Below are 15,748 nucleotides of genomic sequence, written 5' to 3' on the forward strand. Positions count from 1 at the left end.
AAAAAAAAATCTTTGGAGAGTTTTCTTTTTCTTTTTTTTTTGAGTTGGAGTCTCCCTCGGTCGCCCAGACTGGAGTGCAGTGGCCGCTCCTGGCCAGCGCAGGCTCGACCTGCTGGGCTCCGGCGATCCTTCCGCCTCAGCCTTCCAAGTGGCTAGAACTACAGGCGTGCGCTACCACGCCCGGCTGATTTTTGATTTATTGTAGAGATGAGGTTTCGTAGGTGTACTAGACATATCTGACCCCTGGAAATACAGAATATATGAAGCTGAAACCTCAGACCTTAACAGAAAAAAAGTGTAAAGATGTATAAAACTAGGTAATATTTCTTCAAGAAAATGGTCAAATTTGGGGGTAGAGTCTGGTAGGAATCTGATTATAAAAAAACCTGAGAGAAAGAAACCAGTTCTAAATAAAAGATGATACATATATTTCTCTTCATAGACATGAACAACATTTTTGTTTCTGAATTAAAATATCATCAGTCTTTCGAGTCCTGGTATTGTCCAGAGGAATTTTTAAGTGAGCCTACAATGGAATATTGATCAACGCAGATGACATTTTCTCCAGCATGATTTTTTTTTTCCTAGTCCTACTTCCCATGTCTGACAAAATCAACAACTGATATCAGACTTCTGGATTTCTGCCAAACTGCTGAGCGTAAAATGCTATCTCACTGGTCAGAACATGTATTTTTCTGAGTATTAATGAGGTTGAACATTTTTCATGTGATTATGTGGCATTCAGATTCTTCCTCCTCTGTGAAATGCCTTTTGTCAGTTTTTCTATTGAATCATTTATCTTTTTTGTAATGGTTCAGAGTTCTTTGTATATAGTAAATACTGCTCTTTTCTTTCAAAATGTATGATACTAATATCTCCTCCTACTTTATTGTCTTTTCAGTTTTTAACAGAATCTTTCAATATTGAAGATGTTTTTATTTCAATGTCGTCAAATTTTTAATTAGCCTTTTTAAATGTCTTATTAAAATGTTTTACAAAGAGATCATATATTCTTCAACATTTTCTTCAAAATTTTTTCCATTTTGTCTTTCATATTCAGGTCTTTAATCACTGAGAATGTATCTTTATATACAATGTTAGAATTTAATTTCATTTTTTTCTCCATTTTGATAACCAAGTATCCCACATCAAAATTTGAAACAGGTATCCAGAAGAGAAGAAAGAAGACATTAAAAATACCAAATTAGACAAAGGTAGGGTATGAGACTGAAGAAAGGGGCAAAATAATTTTGTTGGGGTAACAAAATAATTTTTAAAAACAGGAATGTCTCATATTTCATGTGAAATTGTATTACTATGCTGCAGTACTGTCTCCAAACCCAGATATTTAATAAAGTGAAATTTCACTAAAAAAAGAAAGAAACAGGTATCCTCCCACTGGTGACCTGCAACGCCAGCTCAGTCAAGTCCTTATGTGCAAATGTCTTTGTGACAGTCTATATTTTGTTTCAAGAGTCTATTTATTTCTGCACCAATACAATACTTTCTTAATTACTATAGGTATTTTATACATTTAAGATAAGTTTCTCATGTTCTTTTTCTTCCTTTAGAGTGTCTTGGCTATTCTTGGGTCTCTGATCATTCACATAAATTTTAGAATCAATGTGTCAAGGTTCTCAAAATGTTATGTTGGATTTTTAATTGGAATGACATAAATCTACAGAAAATCTTTGGAAAGACAAAACTGTATGATACTGAATGCTGATATCTATGAACTTATATCTTCCTATGTAACTGGGTCCATAGTTACAGTTGCTAATAGACAAAGGTGATTTTGTTTGTTTGTTTGAGTTGGAGTCTCACTCTGTCACCCAGACTGGACTGCAGTGGCTGCTCCCAGCCACCGCAACCTTCACCTGCTGGGCTCCGGCGATCCTTCCGCCTCAGCCTTCCAAGTAGCCGGAATTACAGGCATGCGCTACCACACCCGGCTGATTTTTTGATTTATTGTAGAGATGAGGTCTTGCTGTCCAGGCGAGTCTTGAACCCGCGGGCTCAGGCAATCCACTCACCTCAGCCTCCCAAAGGCAGGGGATTACAGGCTGAGCCACCGAGCCCGGCTTTAAAGGTGATTTTTAAATCACATTTTCTGTGTGTTGCTAGTATATAGCAAGGCAACTGATTCTTGTTCATTGGTCTTCATCCAGGCACCTTGCTAAATGTTCTTATTATATCTAATAATATATATAATAGTAATAATAACCAGCAAACTATTTGGGACATTCTATGTTAACAATCATATCAATTATAAATTAATAACAATTTTGGTTCTTATTTATTTTCATATCTTTCTGCACTATTAGGATCTCTAATATAATGATAACTAGAAGGGATTTTAAAGGGAATAATTCTCACATTTCACCATTAAAAGTTATGTTTCCTGTAAATTCTTATTAGATGTTCTTTATCAAGTTAAGAAAGCTCCTTTCTATTTCTATCTTTATTTTATTTTATTTTTTGAGTCAAGATCTTACTCTGTCATCCAGGCTAGAGTGCAGTGACTTGATCATGGCTTGCCACAGCCTTGACCTCCTGGGTTCAGGCGATACTTTAGCCTCAGTCCCTGAGTGGCTGGGACTACATGAACATGCTACACACAGCTAAGAATGCATAAGAGACAAGGTCTCACTATGTTGCCTAGGTTAGTCTCAAATCCCTGGACTCAAGCAATCCTCCTGCCTCAGCCTACCAAAGTGCTGGGATTACAAGGAGGAGCCACTGTACCTGGATTATTTCTGTTTTTCTAAAAGTATCTAACATGGATACTGAATTATGTCCAATGATTTCCTGCCTCTGGTGAGATAAGCATATTGTTTTTCTCCTTTAAATAAATAAGGTGAATGACAGTTTAAATTTCCTTTTTTTTTTTTTTTTTTTTGAGTTGGACTCTCTCTCTGTCGCCCAGACTAGAGTACAGTGGCCGCTCCCGGCCACCCCAGCCTCGACCCGCTGGGCTCCGGCGATCTTTCCACCTCAGTCTTCCAAGTAGCTGGAACTAAAGGCACGTGCTACCACGCCTGGTTAATTTTTGATTTATTGTAGAGATGAGGTCTCGCCAAGTTGCACAGGCAGGTCTCGAACCCGCAGGCTCAGGCAATCCACTCACCTCAGCCTCCCAAAGCGCAGGATTACAGGCTGAGCCCGGCTTTAACACTTTAAATTTTCTGATGGATTCCCAGGATAACTGCTTGGTCAAGAAGTATTTTCTTTTTTATACACTACTGGCTTGCTCATTTTTATTTAGGATTTTTATACCTATGTTCATAAATGAGAATGGTCTTTGGTTTTCCTTTCTTGTACTATCCTTTTGTAAGTTTGGAGTCAAGACTAAAGAATTTACATCTTTTCCTTTTCTCTGGAAGAGTGTGTATAATATTTGGAATGGTCTGTTATTTGAAAGTTTGATAGAACATCCATAAAGCCATTGGCCTGGCACTTTCGTTGTGGGAAGATTTTTAATTCCTAACTAAATTTCTTTCATAGGGGTAGGACTACTCAGGCTTTTTATTTATTTTAATTTAGCATTCCTAAGTTATAATTCCCTCAGATTTTGTCCATTTCCATCTACATTTACAAATTATTGTCATAAATTTTTTTTTTTTTTTGAGATGGAGTCTCACTCTGTCGCCCAGACTGTCGCCTCGACCTGCTGGGCTCCGGCGATCCTTCTGCCTCAGACTCCCGAGTAGCTGTAACTACAGGGCGCGGGCTACCACGCCTGGCTAATTTTTTGATTTATTGTAGAGATGAGGTCTCGCCTGCCCAGGAGGGTCTCGAACCCGCGGGCTCAGGCAATCCACTCACCTCAGCCTCCCAAAGGCACGGAATTACAGGCTGAGCCATCGAGCCCGGCTATTATCATAAATTTTATAATAATTTTATTATTTTTAATTTCTATAAGACTTGTACTTATGGTCCCCTTTTTATTCCTAATACTGTTTATTTTTACCTGCTTTCTATTCTCTTGATCAAAGTTGCCAAAGATTTGTCCATTTTATTCATATCAAAGACAATTAATTTCTCTAATATATAAAGAACTCTCATAAATCAATAAGAAAAAAGACCAACAAGTCAATTTTCATAATAAGCATAAGACAATGAACAGGAATGCAAATTCCTGTGTATACACAAGAATGCAAATTCCAATGGCGCAAAAACACATAAAAAGATGTCCAATTTCACTAACAATAAAAGAAATACAAATTTAAAAGATTTTTAACCTATCAAATTGGCAAAGATAAAAAAACTGACAATACTGCATGTTGGTGAGGGTATGAGGAAACAGGGCTATATACATTGCAGGTGAGTATAAGCTGGTAACATAGAGAGAAATTCAGTAATATCTATCAAAATTACCAACACATATAAGGTTTTATTCTGCAAGTTCATTTCTAGAAATTTCTCTTACTGATACACATGTGCAGAATATTCTTTATAGATGAGCATTCATCATAGAACGATTTGTAATAGCAAAAGATTAAAAACAGCCATCAATAAGGTACCAGTCCAATTGTTACAACTATACAACAGAACTCATAGCCATTTTTAAAAAGGAATGAAATACTCTTTTATGTACCACATTGGAAGAGATCCAAGATATATGTCAAGTAAAAAATTTAAGATAAGAGTGCTACCACCATTTATGGAAAACTGCAGATATTCATATATGGAAACATAACAACCACAAATAGCCAAAACAATCCTCCGCAAAAGAAACAAAGTGGAAGGTATCACACTTCCAGACTTTAAACTTTATTATAAGGCTACAATAATCAGAACAGCCTGGTATTGGTACAAGAACAGGCATACAGACCAATGGAACAGGACAGAGATTCCAAAAGCAAAATCTCAATTTCTCAACCAACTAACTCATTTTCGACAGTCTCTACCAACGACCACTGGGGAGACGAGAATGGTGCTGGAAAAACTGGGTAACCACATGAAGAAGATTGAAACAAGACCCCTACCATCACCATACACAAAAATCAACTCCAAATGGATCAAAGACCCTAATGTAAAACCTCAAACTATAAGAATCTTAAAAAATGCAGGGAACACTTATAGAAATCAGAATTCTTGATCAAAATCCCAAATCTCATGCTGTAAGAGATAAGATAGACAAGCAGGACCTCATTAAACTGAAAAGTGTCTGAAAAGCAAAAGAAATCATCAAGAGAGTGGGAAGGCAGCCCACAGAATGGGGAAAAATATTGTTTATCTGACAAAGTCCTAACATCTAGGATCTACAAGGAACTCAAATGTGCTGAAAGGAAAAACAAAAACAAAAAAACAGCCCCATTAAAAAGTGGCAAAAGACATGAATAGATGCTTCCCAAAAGAAGACATAAGAGCAGCTAACAGATGCATGAAAAAATGCTCAGCCTCACTAATCATCATAGAAATGCAAATCAAAACCACACTGAGATACCACCTAACTCCAGTCAGGATGGCCATCATCAATAACTCAAAAAACAACAGACGCTGGAGAGGATGTGGGGAAAAGGGAACACTTCTACACTGTTGGTGGGAGTGTAAACTAGTACAACCTCTGTGGAAAACAGTGTGGAGATTTCTGAAAGATCTAAAAATTGACCTTCCATATGTATGATCTGGCAATCCCCTTTCTAGGAATATACCAGAGGAACTCAAATCATACTACAAAAAGACAACTCCATCTGCATGTTTATTGCAGCACTATTCACAATAGCAAAAACATGGAACCAACCATGCTGTCCATCAAAAGTGGACTGGATTTTAAAAGTGTGGCACATATATATGATGGAACATTATGCAGTCATAAAGAATGACAAAATTATGAACTTAACAGCAACTTGGAAGGTTTTAGAGTCTATCATACTCAGTGATCTATCACAGAAACAAAGAAGTAAGCACCACATGCTCCCACTCCTAAGTAGACCCTGAACATTTATCATAATAGCAGAAAGAGATTGTCAGTAGCAGGACACTGCCAGATTGGGGAGGGGGGCTCAAAACTTCAGTAAGGGTACCTGGTCCCACATCAGACAAAGTGGGGATCAAAGGGAGGCCCAAACCTTACCTGTTCGATGACCACTTATGCACTAATCCTGATCCTGAATTGTACCCCACATCTTTAAGTTAAAAAGTAAAATTTTAAAAAACAAGCTATTGTTCAAAATGGACACACACACATACTCATGTTGCGTGTAACTGCTTGCATATGAATATACAAGGATGTTCAAGAAACTGATACAACTATTTAGTTATTAAGAGAGGACTTACTGGCTGGGGAACAAGAATGAGAGAGACTTTATACCATATAATGAGTTTGATTAAATATGGTTGCTTCTTCACAGAAATGCCTATCTGCCACTAGCAAGGAACATGGAAAATGAACACGGTTCTTGGATGGTGATATGGTTATTTTTTCTTAGTAAAAAGAAAATTTTTAACTACAACAAAAGTCTGTAAAGTAAAATTTTCTATGATTACATGACCTAAAAGTCTACCTTTTTCAATTTCGAGTCTCGCAGTAGACTGCATAAATCCAATTCCGTTATCTGCTAAACACTGATACAGCCCAGCATCTTCCATGGTAACCCCACTGATTTTCAGTTCATTTCCTGAAGTCAGATGTCGTGGGGAAAGATGAACAGGCTCTGCATTATGAAACCAGGTACGGTTGGGGGCTGGGTTCCCACGAACATCACAGGTAAAGTGTACTGTGGCACCCAGAGACACCATCTGATCCTGCAGTCCTTTGGAAATGGAAGCACGTTCTGAAAATAAAAATACAAATTAAATTCTAACTCTCAAGATGTACTTTTTAAATTATCACAAAAATTATCATGTAAATTCTTCTCTCCACCAATAACTAGTCAAAACCAAGTTGTATTGTATATTCACATTCTTCTGTCTGCTGTGGTTATCAAAAAAAATTGAAATGTATTTTAACTTTCCACTAAAAGGATAAACCATATGTTACTAATAAGTTATACTCCTTTATAGATTGCTCCACCCATTTAACTCCCCCAACACACATGAATACACAGATATACCATACACACAAATAGTTTCTAATCTTGGGCTTCTCTTAGCATTTATTTCAGGTGATTAGTTTGAAATAAAGTGAGAGTTTCCCTAGATTTCACACTAAACAAGAGCAAAAACAGCAGACTGTTTCCACAGAGGTTAAACTATTTTTATGGTCAAATCTACTTTGAGGTTAGATGTATAATAGGCAAAAACAAAGAAAGCAACTTCCTTTAGGATCCATAAAGTCAATTTTTACACAGAAAAAATAAATCATATATTGACATCTGAGGAATATACCCAATAAAATGATTATGCATATTAACCCAAACCTGATTATCACTTAATTTTAAGGTCCACCTGGCATATATATGTTAACTTCAGTTTTGCTACATCAGGCTGTCATTGTAAATAAACTCAAGTAGAGAGCTTACAAAAATTATATTTACTTTGAAATAACTTCCTGCCTATATTTTTTTTCTGGCTTCATGAAAATCTGTTTGGATAAAAGAAAACATTTTCTGCTGCTACATATAATAGTGAGGCAGGTAGCTGATTGAAAAGAAAGGAACTGCTTTGAAATAACAAGTATATACAGAAATGTGGGTAGAAATAATACAGATTTTCATGAGCCAGACATAGGTGAAAGCATCCTAAAAGGGAGAAATAAATTAAATAGATGGATTTATTTTGCGACATTATTTTCTTTTTCTTTTTCTTTTTTTGAGTTGGAGTCTCACTCTGTCGCCCAGACTGGAGTTCAGTGGCCGCTCTCGGCCACTGCAGCCTCGACCTGCTGGGCTCCAGCGATCCTTCCGCCTCAGTCTTCCAAGTAGCTGGAACTACAGGCATGCGCTACCAGGCCCGGCTAAGTTTTTGATTTACTGTAGAGATGAGGTCTCGCCAAGTTGCCCAGGTGGGTCTCAAACCCGTGGGCTCAGGCAATCCACTCACCTCGGCTTCCCAAAGCGCTGTGATTACAGGCTGAGCCACCAAGCCCAGCTGAGACATTATTTTCTAATCAGTACTCTCTGTCTTAGTTACTACTACTGGATAATACATACAGGTAAAGCCCACAATCTTTCATTCTACTGATTATGTTTTCTTTCCTCCATGTTATGTCATGCAGAAGGGAGAACAAGCTCTGCACTGTATAACTAGGTTGGACTGAGGTTCCCAAGAACATTCCATGCGAAATGTTCTACGCCACCCAGAAATACAGCCTAACTCAACAGTCCTTTAGAAGAACAAAGCGCCAGGCTCGATAGCTCAGCCTATAATCCCAGCGCTTTGGGAGGCCGAGATGAGTGGATTGCCTGAGCCCGCAGGTTCGAGACCCGCCTGGGCAACCTGGCGAGACCTCATCTCTACAATAAATCAAAAATTAGCCGGACGTGGTAGCATGCGCCTGTAGTTCCAGCTACTTGGAAGGCTGAGGCGGAAGGATCGCCGGAGCCCAGCAGGTCGAGGTTGCAGTGGCCACGAGCGTGCCACTGCACTCCAGTCTGGGTGACAGAGTGAGACGCCAACTTGTAGAAAAAAAAAAGAAGAACAAAGCTTGTTCTGGCTCTAGGTATGGGTATTTCTAGATATTTCCTATTTTATTTTTAGTTCACAAATAATCTTTCCTTCAAACATCTGTTAGCCGAGAAAAATGGCTTCATTTGGATGTTAATAAGTAACATCTTACCAAGTACATTAACCATGTAAGTCACATGTTTGACATCTCCAGACTTGTTTCCCACCATGCAGGAATAGTTTCCAGAGTCCGATAGGTCAATGCTATCTGAGACAAGATGAGAATACAACCTTCTCCAGGTGCTTCCTGGCACAATATCCTGCCCGTTCTTCAGCCAATACACTTGAGGAGCTGGGACCCCACTCACCACACACTCCAAGGTTACAGAACTGTGAGGAAGAACAGCTAAAGCCTGAGGAAGCGTGGGGTGAAGAATGGAAAAGTCACCCGAAGAAGGGCCTGGAAAAGGAAAGGACACAAAAGATTATTAGTAAGTATTCATTTCCAATCTTTTCCTTAGCATAGTTGTGAGTATCCCCATTTTCCCATGTATTGTTTATATTATAAGATCTTACTTGGTAGCTATATCCTTTTTAGTGGAAGGTCAAAATTAATTCCGTGGTCCTTGAGGGCTACTTCTAAAATTAGCAGTTTGAAACAGATTTCTCAATGAACTCAGAAGCCACCCCTTTATTGTGCCCTGACTACTGGTACTATCTCAATTCAACCATCATAACCCAAAAGTCAGCAATGATTTTTATTATATCTGGAAGAAAGATAATGGATATATCTTTTTTTTTCATTTCACAGTTTTTGACTCACAAAAATTTGATTATAGCTGCTATAAAGCTGTATGTCCTCTATAAATTCTTCTTCTCTTGCAAAATGCAAGGTTCCCCACAGGTACTCACTTTGTCATTTTGACCAAAATTCCCTTCTATAAAGTTGTTTTAAAAACAAAACAAAACATATATAGTTATAGTATTATTCTATAATACATGAAGACTTTTTGTTTTTTTTTTGTTTTTTTTTTTGGTAAAACTTTCTTATGATAAACAGGATCTGAAAAAAAAATTAACTACATTTCCCAATCTTTCATGAGGAATATCTTAAAGAATTTTTCTTTTTCTAGTTACCATTATTCTCTCAAATACTTACGACTCACAAGGAGCTTTCGGCCAATGGGTTCAACCTTTAATTCATGTGTGACAGGATTATAAGCTGCACATTTGTATGATCCCTTGTCCTCTAAGGATACATTCAAAATCTGAAGATTTCCTGATGGAAGGATTAAGTAATTATCTGAGGAAGGAAGGGAGTACAGTTAGGCCTCTCCTTTAGAAAGGGTACCGCAGCACAACTACAACCCACAAAGGTTGACAGTTATGCTTTAAATGTAGACATGAGACTAGCAGCAAAGAAGCAATCAAGGAAAATTAAAATTCAAGGAATAAAGGAAAGGAAAAGTCAAGGCAGAAAAGAAAAAAAAAGTCAGCAGTACTAGTATAACAAAATCAAACCTAGCAGAAACATTTTAACAACAGACAGTAAATCTGAAAGTAGAAGAAACATGTTGAGACAAAGATACCATGACCACAGTTACCACCTTGGCAGACCTCTACCTATAGCACTGGTTACATGGTATTCCTGCACTGTCTATTCATTCATTCTTTTTTTTTTTTTTCATTCTGAGTAGCTACAGTGGCCCAGGAACAAGAGCTATAGCAATAAAGAGAGCAGGCAAAGGCCCCAAACTCATGCAGCCAGCATTCCAGTGAGGGACACGGGGGTGGCAGAGAAAGAGGCACATAATAAACAAGCAAACAAAAATATGTGTAACATAATGTCAGGTGTGATCAATTCTATGAAGCAAAATGAAGCTGAATAAAGGAGACAGAGAGCAAAAGGGCATGTTACTTTTGATAGGGCCATGAAGGTACCTTCTCTAAAGAAGGAACATCCAAGTAGGGACCTGAATGAATTGAAGGAAAGCCCTCAGGGCATAGAATTTTCATCATTTGTATATCGTAACCATTTATTTTAGTTTTCTCCACTTGACTGCTGAGAGTAGAGACTACATATCTTATGTTCTCTTGTATTCACAGTCTGTAACATACAGAGCTTAACAGCAGGTTTAATGAACATCTGCCATGTGTACCATAGGCTCTTCATAAAAGGTCTTACCTGTGGAATGTTTCTGCCATTTTCCCTGGATTTTATAGCGCACCTCAGCTTTGGGGTTACTCTCTGGTACACTGCAGCCAATGAAACCAGTACTTTTTTCTTCTGCTGTAATAACATGCTTTGTGGATAAACCAAAATCACCAAGAACTGAAATAAATAAGTAAATAAATAAATGCAAATTTGGACTCTTTTTTCCCAAAGGAAATATTAGAATTAGAAACAACATCTGCAGCATGGCATTTTGTGGTAGGTTACCCCCACCCAGAGGGTAGTACATCTTTCATTTCAGAAAGCAGCTGGGGCAGAGGTACATGGTTGAGGCCTGAGACCTAAGTCATGGAACCCTTTTTCAAAAGCCAATGCTTCCAGGGGACTAAAGAAATACAAATGCCTCCTAAAACGTCCAGGAGAACTGTAAAGCATTCCCATTCTGTCAAAATAAATCCTTTTCAATCCAATCCCTCACCAAAACTCACTTTCCTATGGATCTTCATTACATTTGTAATTACTCACATAGCAATAAAGTTGTTTCTGGGAATGAACCCACAACATCAATACAACCGAGGCAGTATCTCCGTTTAGATTCTCTGCATATACTAACTTGGTCTCAATTCCTCACAGTTTAAGTTTACTACAGATGGAGCCTGCAGGGAAGGGCTCTTTATTATCTCCAGTGCTTAAAGCATTCAGCAGCCTGCCACGAGGAATTCAGCCCTTCAGAGTGTGTCTTGGAGCTATCCATGGGTCACAGCTCTAAAAAAACATTTACTCTTCTCAGTTATGACAAACTCACTACTCCTGGGGAATCCAGATTTGTTCTGTATAAATAGGGGTGCCCTTACAAAGACATTTTCCATTGCTGGAAGCCATCACTGTTTGAAAGGCAGATGGTTCAAACTTACTAAGAAAAACCACGCATTCCAGATTTTCCATAAGTTCAATACTTAACATTCCTTTCTTTACAGTCAGTTATTTTTTTTTCCTGCTTCTTTAGCCTGGTTTCAATTAAATAAATTAAAATCACTCAGTAATCAAGGCAAATAAAACAATTATATGTGAAAGAAAGATAAAGGACTGAACGAAATAACTGAGTGTCAAAGTAGACAACAGCTTTTTTTGTTGTTATTGACATTAAGAACTCTTAAGCACTCACAAAGAAATTGTTCAGAATTCACATTAGAAAACTGTCCCTCCCTGGCAAAGCTGCAGAGATTATTTTTTTTTTAAATAGAAAAGAAAACTATCCCATGTCACTTTTAAAAAACAGCATTGTTATATATGAAGATACTAGGCTAGGCTCATAGAGGTTCAAGTACATTTCCCCAAGTTATACTCACAGAAATAATAAAGACTGGAATAAGAATTCCTACGTCTCACAACAAATCATATGCTCTTCCCACTATCCAAAAATACAAATACTAACAGTAACTTCAAGAAACCCTTATATTCGAGACAAGATTAAACTCACCTGCAGTGGATATTGTTGCAGGGCCACTCACAATTGCACCGACACTATTATTAGCAACGCACTGGTAGTAACCCGTCAGGGCAGGGTTCAGAGAAAGAATTGTCAAAGTCCCCTGATGAATCTTAATATGTTCCAGGTTTCTATCCATTTTTTTTCCATTATGCAACCATGAGACATGAGCGGTCACAGGTTTAGCAGAACAACGTAGTACTACGGGTCCACCAAGTTTCTGGACAGCAGAGAATGGCTCAGAAGTAAAATAAGGTGCCAGGTCTACAAGGGAACATTCCCGTGTGCAAAGGGATGGGGAAAGTGCAAACGCAGGAGACAGGGGAAAGAGAAAGAAGAGTACATTAAACACATTTTATCCTAATCTTTGAGACTAAAGGCCACTGCTTATTTTATTTATATATTGTCATTCTTGATACTTGCAAAATTCTATTTTTTGGGAAGAAGGGCAACATGTTAGCCTAGGACTTAACAATGAGGGTAGAACAGAAAATAATGTTTATGATATACATCATACATAATACTAATTCTGCTGTTTTTATTTATTTTTTATTACTATTTTTTTTAAAGGCAGGGTCTCACTCTGTGGCCCAGGATGGAGTGTAGTGGCAAGATCATAGCTCACCTCGAACTCCTGGGCTCTAGTAATCTTCCTGCATCAGCCTGCCAAGTAACTACAACTACAGATGCATGCCACCATGCCTAGCTATTTTATTTGTAGACACAGAGTCTCCCTATGTTTTCCAGGCTGGTCTTGAGCTGTCTTGGCCAAGAAATATTTATTGGAAAATATTTATTTTTGAGACAACAAAAGGAATACATTATAAGGACAAGGATGGGAAGGCCTGCCCAAAGCTCTACTAAGAGATCCTAAATTGATTAATCAAGTTTTTAACCATGTAGCTGGCCAAACAAATCTTAGAAACAACTTTGGAAACCACTATTATCAGCAAAGCATTGAAGTCAAAATTTGTCTTGTATAGAAATCCCCCTCTTCTACTCTTACCTGAATTCACAGAAGAGCACAGAATCATAAGTGTAACATACAGCAGTATCCGTAAGGGTCCAAGATCTGGATGCATAGCGCCAGATTACAGAAGCAGGGAGGACAGACTTCCAGGGCAAAACCCAGGTCTTGGCTCACTAAAAAAAGTTAAGAAAGAAAATTCTAATCACAAAAATCCACTGAAATCTTTCATCTGAACAGCTGGAGTTGTGAACATCAGGGTTGCCATCTACTTTGAAAGCTCTGTGAAGAACATGTTAAATACTAGGCACTTAATGATCCACATCTTCACAATTCATAAACTGAGCTCTAGACATTAAATTCAAGTTAGGTTTTATTCATTCTTTCAAGGTACTAGGATACCTTTTACTACACAGGACGAATCATTCCAAATGAATACATTCAATGGCCTATAGTGCATTTCTATTTATATTTCTCACATGCACATAAAACTCCGACCAACGTGTATTCCTCCTCTATATTCCCCAAAAAATAACTAAACAAAAACAACAAAATAACAGCTAACACTTATATAGTGCTTACTACGTATAAGACACTATTTCAGTGCTTTTAATACACTAATTTAATCTTCACGATAACTGAATGAAGATAGGTACTACTGGTTTTCTCCCCCTCTGCTGTGTGACCTGTTTACTTAGCTATGACCTCTTTGAAGGCAAGAATGACATCATATTTAACTTTGTAAAATTCTAAGGCCTAGCGGAGAGTAGGCATTTCATAAGTGTTTCTTAAAATGAAAGGAATACTTCAATATAATGCAATTCCAAAGGTACCTTAAAGAGTAGTACTTTAAAAGAACAGCCATCTCATCTGAATTTAGCACGTTCTAGCTATACTATGCATTCCTTCAATCATTTATTCCTTCATATGCATAATTTTAAAATCCAGCAAAAATATAGTAAATGCCTACTCCACGCCAGCCACCATGCTAGACTAGGTTACTGTGTCTGCAAATTCTGTCCCTCATTCCTGCTTAGCCAGGGCTGGACCCTGGACCTATAACTAAGGAATACAACAAAGTTTCACGACAGTGCCACATTAATGACAATGTAGAAGAGAAAATTTTATGTGCATTTTCATTTATGCAAAAAAAGGTTAATCCCAACCATTAACAGAACTGGGTAGTAACACAAGGCAAGGCACCTCAAGTATGAGTTTTAATAAATCAAATAGTATCTTCCAGAATCTATTCATCTTCTCTATATCAGGTACTCCAAAATCTAAAAACTGCAAAGTCAAGTTTATCTAGGTCATGGGTATCAGGGTATGGTCTGCCTTTCAATTTTTTTCTTGCTGACCTCTTCTGAAAAGTGGGAGAGGATCTGTTGGCACCATTCATCGGCAGAAAAGTCGAGCTGTGTGAAAACTTTTTGGTTTATTTGAACTCTCACTTGGTTCAAGGGTAAGAATTGACATATCACTGGAAAACAGTCAAGGCAAAGTAAACATTCAAAAAACTTGTTAACAGGAGACATTTTCCTGAGAGAATGAGGACAAGGAGGATTGTTTCTTTCTTTTGCCAAATCTTTCAACTATTTATTTATTAAAAAGCAGTGAAACAAATTTCAAAGTCAACTTTAACCCTAGCTAGCGCATGACCTACTGAGTTACTTTATAGCTGTCCTTTAAAGTTTCACAGTTCATTACTGCTACCTAAATATTTTCACACAGGAATCTCCTTTATTAAGTATGTCTTTCTATTAGGTTACTCTTAACATATTCTCAGTTGACTTTGGAAGTTGGCAAGAATCGATGGCCATAAAAGGCATTTACTAAATATTTGTTGGCTTGGTTTATATTTATCCATGGCAAGCTTGCTCAGTTTGTTACAGAACTGTGAAATGACAACAAGAAGTTCAGGTGTGTTGTTATATGGGGTCAGGTAGCTCAACATTGTAGTGAACAACCACCAAGAGCACCCTAGGTCCATCCAACCTCATCAATAAACAACACGGACCACATTAGCACAACTGGAAAATCATTCAATGCTATGTCAATTTCAAAAGTATTATCTTAGTCAAAAAAAGAAACCCTTAATAATGATGTTGGTATTACTGATACTGGACTAGTAAGTTATTAGAAAACCAAATATATGTAATTTAGATATGTAAGGATATATGTTATATATGGGGTATATGTGTGTGTGTGTGTTTGTGTGTGTGTGTATAAAATTATAAAATTGTTCTGGTAAATGAACAATTTTTATTTTGTTTGGTAAATTTACCACAATTAAACAAAGCTCTTATCAGGAGTCAGTGGCTTTAATGTGTATGTCATCTTCCTCACCCATAAAAATGTACTTTAGCAAGGGAAATAATTCTAGTTTCCACTACACCATTGTCATCCCATCCTCCTCTTACCCTCTCTTTTCATCTGGAAATAATAATGACTAGCAGCCGGGTTCGGTGGCTCAGCCTCTAATCCCACGCCTTTGGGAGGCTGAGGTGAATGGATTGCCTGAGCCCGTGGGTTCGAGACCCGCCTGGGCAACTTGGCAAGACCTCATTTG

At 37.7% G+C, this 15,748-nt stretch overlaps 1 protein-coding gene across 1 annotated transcript in view; it reads right to left on the reverse strand.

The window, feature by feature from the left end:
* The window catches only part of CDON (cell adhesion associated, oncogene regulated), a 96,809-nt gene that overhangs the window by 47,469 nt on the left and 33,592 nt on the right, over nucleotides 1–15,748 (reverse strand). Inside the window, exons 2-7 of the mRNA XM_008068075.2 lie at nucleotides 13,219–13,355; nucleotides 12,204–12,476; nucleotides 10,736–10,882; nucleotides 9,710–9,853; nucleotides 8,723–9,010; nucleotides 6,510–6,779 (exon numbers count right to left, since the gene is read on the reverse strand). Coding sequence (XP_008066266.1) covers nucleotides 6,510–6,779; nucleotides 8,723–9,010; nucleotides 9,710–9,853; nucleotides 10,736–10,882; nucleotides 12,204–12,476; nucleotides 13,219–13,294 — 1,198 coding nt within the window. The 5' untranslated portion in view covers nucleotides 13,295–13,355. The remainder of the gene's footprint in view (nucleotides 1–6,509; nucleotides 6,780–8,722; nucleotides 9,011–9,709; nucleotides 9,854–10,735; nucleotides 10,883–12,203; nucleotides 12,477–13,218; nucleotides 13,356–15,748) is intronic.

Source organism: Carlito syrichta, unplaced genomic scaffold, assembly GCF_000164805.1.
Source record: "Carlito syrichta isolate Samal-C Ts95f unplaced genomic scaffold, Tarsius_syrichta-2.0.1 Scaffold309859, whole genome shotgun sequence".
Classification (NCBI taxonomy): Eukaryota; Metazoa; Chordata; class Mammalia; order Primates; family Tarsiidae; genus Carlito; species Carlito syrichta.